At 42.0% G+C, this 7,614-nt stretch overlaps 1 protein-coding gene across 1 annotated transcript; it reads right to left on the minus strand.

Moving 5' to 3' along the window:
- Nucleotides 1-4,787: 4,787 nt before the first annotated feature.
- RBMXL2 (RBMX like 2) lies at nt 4,788-5,972 on the minus strand. The gene has a single exon (XM_068989250.1). It carries the CDS (start codon nt 5,970-5,972, stop codon nt 4,788-4,790), a length of 1,185 nt encoding a protein of 394 aa, XP_068845351.1.
- Nucleotides 5,973-7,614: the final 1,642 nt, after the last annotated feature.

The raw sequence follows: 7,614 nt of genomic DNA on the forward strand, positions 1-7,614 counted from the left end.
CCAGTTGAACTTTCCTGAAGACTTCTAATACATAAGCAGCTTTATAAGTCAATGGCAATGATAAACTGCTATTGCTGTGTGTAGCATGCTGTGGCACTACCACTTGATGAACCCCAATCATTTCAGGCACCATGCTGTGTGCTTACATGCCTTATTTTAAACTGTATGATTATCGGCACTGGCATATGAAGAAGACCAAAGATCAATTTTATAGAAGGCAATTGCCCAAGTCAAACAACAGAATGAGGACTCATACTGTGACCAGAATGTACCCTTCTACTGTAACAAGGAGCCTCCAAACATTATGGGGAAGCTATACTATTTTTTCCCAATTTCTTCCCCCAAAATTTATAACATCCTCAGATTCTTCATTCTTGAGTTTGTAAATATGATAGTAGAATACATTCCACATGGTCATCATTGCTCTGTACCTCCTTTAGAGTTAATTTACTTTTGTACTTGATACTCATGTTCAATGTCACCCACAAAATATCTGGACTCATAATCATCTTTAAAGAGTTCTCAGATGTGCTACATTATGAGATAAATTACTTCAGAAATAACATCAATGTAAATAGAACACAGAGGTTCTGAAAGGATTCCCACCACCACTGGATTTCATGTGTACACAGCAAAAGCAACAGTCTACTTGCTGAGTTTGAGCAATGATCCAAAGAGGAAAACAGAGTTTAACCATCCCCCAAGAGGAAACTTCTCTATACAAAGAGGATAATCACATAACATTTAAGGTAAAGGCTAAAAAGGGAGGCAGCATGGACTCCATGTAAACTTAAGATTGAGAAGGTTAGAGAGGTCCCAGGTTGCAAAACTACAGCCAGAGAATTCTCCATCTTACCTGTCCTGAGGCAAGCAGTTAAGGGGAGCTATTCATCTACAGGACACAAGCATCCCTCCAGAGCTCTAAAACCCCAGGATTCAGGTTGCAATTAGAGATGAAAGAGTTCGGGGCTCACCTGATGGGGAAATATTCAGCTTGTCACATAGTTTGGATGTCTCTGGAACCGTTTTGGACAAAAGGAATGTGAAGAAGGGGGTCTCAGAAATAGGCTGAGACAAGTTCAAGACAGAAAACATACAAGTTTTGGTTATGTGATTCCTTAAATTATACCCAGTGAATCAGTCTTGTAAAACAGTTGATCTGCACTCATGTGCTCCCCCCATCTCTCCCCCTCTCTCATCTCTCCCTCTCTCATGAAAGAGATATGAACAAGATCCTAACTGACTCTCTTGCATACTTTCCTCTTCACTGAGGAAATACTGTGTCTGTTACATTATATACATACATGAGAAACCCACAGCCTTTGTAATCTATGATCTCTTAAGCTCATTTAAGTTCTGGCTAAGTCTTTATTTCCTAATGTTTTCATCTCACTTTTTAAAAAGCTATTTATTAGCAGTTTCAGTAGACCTAACATTGCTCTTTAGAAGTAAGTATTCTGTTAACTAGAAAAAATGTTTTCACTGCTATTTCACCGCTATTATACTTTAAAAATAATATCAAAGGGAAAACTGTATTTTCATCTAAGCTTTGGTTCTCAGCTATAAAAGTTCTACCCTTGTATTCACCATGAGCTGGCCACAAATGCAGTCTAGTATAGGAAGGTTCTACAAATTGAATCAAACAGAGTAAGGTATCACCCACACAGAAAGAACAAAGCTGGGAGAAAGGACCACTGTCAAGATAAGACAGTTTCAGAATAATATTCAATAGCTTAACTTTTTTTTTAAGTAGTCATTATATTCTGGTGCTTACTAAGCTCTACTTTTCATAGTAACATTTGTATTATAAAGCATTTTGAAATTATACAATGAGATGCCAATGCATTGACTATAGAAATTAAGATTGTCATTCTTGCTTAAAATCCATCTCTTTTTAAAGCGATAAAACACAATTCGCCGAAAGCTCAGTCCTCATTCCTTCCTTTCCTCCTCACACTAAATATCTTTTTTATGTTGTCACTCAAACCTCTTGTTCTTTTTACTATACCTTCATTTATACAAATTGCCTTTTTCACCCGACAAATATTTTAATATTTACCTGTGATACTTGTGGATCTGGTTGATTCACATTAGCTTCTATGTTGAACTTCACTGTAAGAGTGACTCTCAGTTGATCCTCTCCAGTAGGCTTTCTACCTTTTTAACATTCAAGGGTTGTAAAAACCAATCCTGTACATATCTCCTTGTGTACATGTGCAAATTTCTCTAGGTCCTCTCTTTGAAGCAGATTTTCTGGGTCGTAGATATGTATTCTCCAACTGTACTAGGCATTGCCAAAATCATCTCCAAAGTGATTATGTCAATTTACACATCTATCAGAAAGGTTAAGTTCTTTTGCCCACTTTTTTTTCATTTTCTAAGTACTCTTTTCCAAATTATTTCAATGCAAATCAATTCTTCCAATCTATGGTTTAATATTTCATTTTATCAGTGACTTTTATTACAAAAAAATATTAATGTGGAAAACTGTATCAACATTTTCCTCCTAGGTTTGTGCTTTTTATCTTAAAGAAACTCTCTACCTCAGTGTGATTTATTTCTTCAAGTGTTTTTTCCTCTTCATATCACATTTATATCTTCAAACCATGTATATTTTTGTGTATGCTGTTAAGAGAATCTTACTTTATCTTTTTGCAAAGAAAGCCATTTTTAAAAAGTCCATCCTTTCACCAACTTTTAGAGCTATCATATATTTTCACATACAGCTTGGCCTGTTCTAGGCTATTTTGGTCTACTGATCTGTCTTATTATTTGTCCAAAGATGTCACACAGCTTAAATTACTAGAATTTTCCAGTAAGTCTTGGTATCTGATAGAGTAAGTTCTAATTTTTTTTTTTTTTCAGAATTGTTTTGCTTGTTTTGCTTTTCTCTTTATTCAACCATGTAAGTTTTAGGATTAGTTAAGTCTCCCATTAGCGCTTTTAAAAAAAATCTGTTTCTTAATAATTTGTTGGTAGTGAACGGGAGCTATTTTTTTTTTTTCAGTTTTGTGGTTGATTGGCCAAATCTTTTATTTAGTATTCCATCGCTGATCAACACAAATACATGGCATTACTAGGAAGGAGGGGAGGGGAGCTGTGTGGGGAAAAAAAAATCATGTTGTAATTTCACTTGAAGTTGTATTGATTTTCCAAATTAATTTGGCAAGGTTGAGAACAGTTATGATAAAGCCTTCCCAACCATGACATAGCATGAATCTCCATTTATTTAGACTTCTTTTATGTCCTTAAATAAAGATTAACATTTTTTCCATAAAGGTCTTACACATTTTTGCCAGATTAATTCCTGATCTTTTTTTTTTTATTGAGCTATTAGTTGCCTTTGATCTTCTGGGCCACTACCACAGCCTTTCCTTTAACTCACTTTATTAATCAAAAAATCATGCTTTTAGAATCATGTATGTTATATTCAGATTTACTTTTGTTGTTTTTCATGTGTTCATCTGTTTCTCCAGCAATTATTACACTGAACATGGCTCCTAATATTTTGACCTGATTCTTCATTTGGTCATTACAGACATGGGACTGTACAATTACCTTTCTTTCAGATAAACAGAGAAATTCCACAAGAGTTGAATGGAAAAAATGTTTCTTACCCTGCACTTGGGGCAAAACAAAGGAGACTCTCATATCCTTCAGGAGCCACTTTGGAGGAAGCCTCTAAAATCTGTGTTCAAGCCCTTCTCCCCACCATAAATGTATGGACCACTGAACTCATATCTTTGCCTTTTGCGGACAGGAAGACCCAAGTGTCTCATACTAGACTGAGTTCCTCAGATGTTGAAATGCCAAGCTTTCAGGGGCTCTTTGAGTTTCTGAGCTCTAATGATGCTTACTCTTTATTCTTCCACCCCTAGTGGGGAGAAGCCCAATTCTCCAATTTCCTAGAGCCAAAGGGCAGGAGCTCGCAGTTAGAAATAGAAGCCATTTGGATTTCCAAATCCACCAACGATATATTTTCTATTTGTTTCTTAATAATTTGGTGGTGAAAATGAATGGTATTGATTTTAAGAGGGGTGGTCCGCAGCTTTGTGGTTGGCTGACCAAATCTTTAATATAGTATTCCATCCTAGTTCAACACAAGAATGGTATTTTGGGGAGCAAGGGAATAGGAAATTCTGCAGATTTCAAAGTATGAAAAAAGGCGAAATATGCCCCGCAATTTCCTTTTCTGAGACTTGTGAATAGAACTTTCTTTATATATACTGACATAAGCAGTTTCTGTTGTTGCTGTCAGTTGTTTGCTTTTTAATACAGGTAAGTGATTTAGTTTGAAAAACACCTTGAAATCTCAGGAGTAGCACACACCAATCCCTCCCACTCAACCTCACCCCCACCCCCAAGCTCCAATCTAGTTGGATTGAATGTAAAGAATGGTCCAATTTTCCATCTTAGGTGAGAAGATCTTTGTAAAAGATCTTAGAACTCTTGGCCTCATTTATCAGGAAAATTTAGAAGGAAGAAAGCCTTTAGGAGAATTTCTACTTGGAAACATAAGACGACTAGTAAGCAGGTTCAAATCGTATGCTTTTAAATGAGCTTGTTGAAAGAAACGTTAACAATTCCAGAACGAAATCAAAACGAGTTAGCACTTTTTCTTCTCAAATGCACACACACACAAATAATCATGGAGAAGTTAACAAGAAACTCTTAAAAAGTGAAAAACAATTCTTCCTTGCACTAGTCCTTGGGTAGTTACCACAGAACAGGCTCTTCTTCTCTGGAACTTCTTTGAAACCTGGTTTTGGTCCCAAGGTTTGTTGGTCTTAGTATCTGCTCCGGCCTCCTCCTCCTCTCTCCGAGCGGCTCCCCAGACGGCCTCCGCCTCGGGGGACCTTACGACCCGACCGGCTGTAAGACTCGCGCGGGGGCGGGCACCCCCTCTCCACAGACTGCGGCAGCCCGCGATCCGCCCTGCCTACCCGGTCGCGGCCCCCCGAGTAGCGCTCGCTCCGGCCCCCAGCATAACCGTCGCGGCCGCCGCCATAGGCGTCGGGCGAGCAGCCGCGGTACTCCTCGTAGCGGCCGCCGCCGCCACCGTACGATGGCGGGGGCCCACGCGCGGGGGCGGCGCTGCGCGGGTCCCCGTAGCTCTCGAAATCTCGGTAGGAGCCTCCGCTCGGGTGATCCGCGTAGTCGCGGTCGCGCCCCCCGTAGCCGTCTCGGTCGCCGTAGCCTCTCGATGGACACTCATCCCGGGCGCTGGAGTGGCCGTAGTCGCGGTAGGTATACTCTCTGGGCGAGGGGGCAAAATCCCGGGCGTCGCGGGCGCTCGGGTAGTCGCGGCTGGAGTAGCCGTCTCGGGGAGAGTAGCCCCCCTCCCGGGAACCCAGGTAGGGATCCCGGCGCGGGGGCGGCGGCTCTCGGCGCGGCGGGCCCTCATAGCCGTCTCGCCCTCGCGCGGCCGGGGCCCGCCCGCGCATTCCACCACCGCCGCCGCTGCGAGCCGGGCCCGACGGCGCGGCCCTCTTGGGGGGCGGGCCGGCCCGCCGCGGTGGTGGCGGCCCGCGCTTCATGGGTAGCGGGGCCCGGGAGGGCCGCAGGTCGAAGTCGCCCGCGTAGCCGCCGTCATCCGCAGGCCCTCCGCGGGATGGGGGGCGCCGCGGACCGCCGCCGCGGGCCCCGCGCAGGCCCCTCGAGCGGCCCCGGCTGCGGGACAGGGGTGGGCCCCGCCGGCCGCTCTCGAAAGCCGGTTTGGTGGCCTGGGCCACCTTGATGGCCTTACCATCCAGGGACTTGCCGTTCATGTCTCTCACGGCGGCCTTGGCGTCTGCCGGACTTTCGAAGGTGATGAACGCGAAGCCCCTGGACTTGTTGGTTTCTCGATCTTTCATCAACAGCACCTCGGAGATGTGGCCATACTTGCCAAACGCAGCCTCGAGGGATTTCTCGTCAGTTTCGTGGTTGAGTCCTCCAATGAAGAGCTTCCCCGGGCGATCCGCTTCCACCATGTCTGCCGGTCGGGTGGTCGGTCAGTGGCGGTGTGTGGCGGCGTGTGGCGAAGGCGAGCAGTCGTCGTGCCTTCTGAGCCCGCTGGTCGAGGGCGGCTCCTACTGGTCGGGCGCCGCGTCGTCGCGAAACCCCGGAACCGCAGTTCTCGCCCCCCGCTGCGCAGGCGGAACGCTCCGGTTTGCGCCTCTCTGATCTGGTTCCCTCAGCGTGCTAGGCTCTTGCTGGTTGTGATTGGTTGGTAGTGCCGGAGCCGTAGTTCCGCGTCGAGGAAGACTGACGGTTTTGTACCTTTTTTTCCAGTCGTTAAATTTCGGCTGATTAACCTATCCTTGGCTTAAATTCTTTTGATACACTTTAATGAGAAGAATTTTAATGCATTCCAATCCAAGTTACCCAAACCACATTCAAACAAAAATTAACAGAAAAATGGAATAAGAACAATTTTAAAGTTTTTAAATGAATTTTGTACATAAAATGTATTAAGAATAAGATATTTTGCATTGCCAAGGGGCAAGAGAGAACTTGGTAAGTGGAAAGTTCCCTGGTAGAATAGGAAGGAGAGGGAGTCATTCTTTGGATGCATTTTCTTCCGTTTTTCAGCCTTCAAAGAACTCGTAGTTGCGTAGTATTAAAACTGTCCTTTCAGGTAAGTATTGAACAGAAAGTCACCTCAGGGACAAAGTAAAGGCAAATGTGAAAGCACGTAGACACCTGTCAAAGTAGTACCTAAGCGAGCATAGACCACTAAAGGCTTTACCTCTTAATCTTGAGAGAAGAAGCACACCTCAGGAAAACAAAACATTCTGGGTTCATTCAAACGAATTACACAATTCAAATTTGTTCTTTATGATATCCTCTGAATGGAAGTAAGCGTGAAGAGTAAATTAGTGAACTCTCTTTACCTGAGAGTAAATGGTCTAAAACCACTTTTTTATTTTATACTATATTGATTGTGTGTGAATAATGCTACATTTGTTTATTGCAATAGCATTTAATCTTGAAAAGGGTAGTAAAAGGCATTTTTATGATGCTTCTGATTTTAATAAGGGCTCTTTTAAGGTCTTGTGATTTTTTTTTAGCATGCATGAATGGAAGTGAAAGTTTAAATGCATCACATCAGTTTACAGTAACAATTTTTATTATTTAATATATAATTTTAGTATATTCACTATTAATATATTTCTGAAGTAAACTTACTTGTTTGGGAGGTATTCGTTTTAAAATATATTAACGAATTTTGTTCATACTTAGAAATTTTACATTTCCAAGCATAAAGGGTCTTAGCCAATAATTTTCTCTCCCATACCTAGCTGATATTTTTGCTCAAATTTCTCTTAGATTTTCAGTCTAGTTAGATTTTTAAAAATTTCTTGACTTAGTTTTTGTAAGATATACTTTTTTCTAAAGTTACCATTTTTGTTCAACTTGAAAATTTATTTTTTCAGTAGCCATGTCCTGTTTTGCTTTCTCTTTTATGTGATCACTCTTGCCAGAAGTTTATCTTTTGAAAGAACTAGCATTTTTCTTTGCTCATCCTCTTTTGATTTTATTTGCTGCTATTGTCTTTTTCACCTTCCTTTCATATTCTTTGGATTTGCAATCTGTATTATTTTCATTCTGGATTTTTAGATAAGGTACTTA

Source organism: Capricornis sumatraensis, chromosome 16, assembly GCF_032405125.1.
Source record: "Capricornis sumatraensis isolate serow.1 chromosome 16, serow.2, whole genome shotgun sequence".
NCBI classification, from domain to species: domain Eukaryota; kingdom Metazoa; phylum Chordata; class Mammalia; order Artiodactyla; family Bovidae; genus Capricornis; species Capricornis sumatraensis.

Coding starts and splice junctions, on each gene's coding strand:
- RBMXL2 (XM_068989250.1), bottom strand. CDS start 5,972: ATGGTGGAAGCGGATCGCCCGGGGAAGCTCTTCATTGGAGGACTCAAC.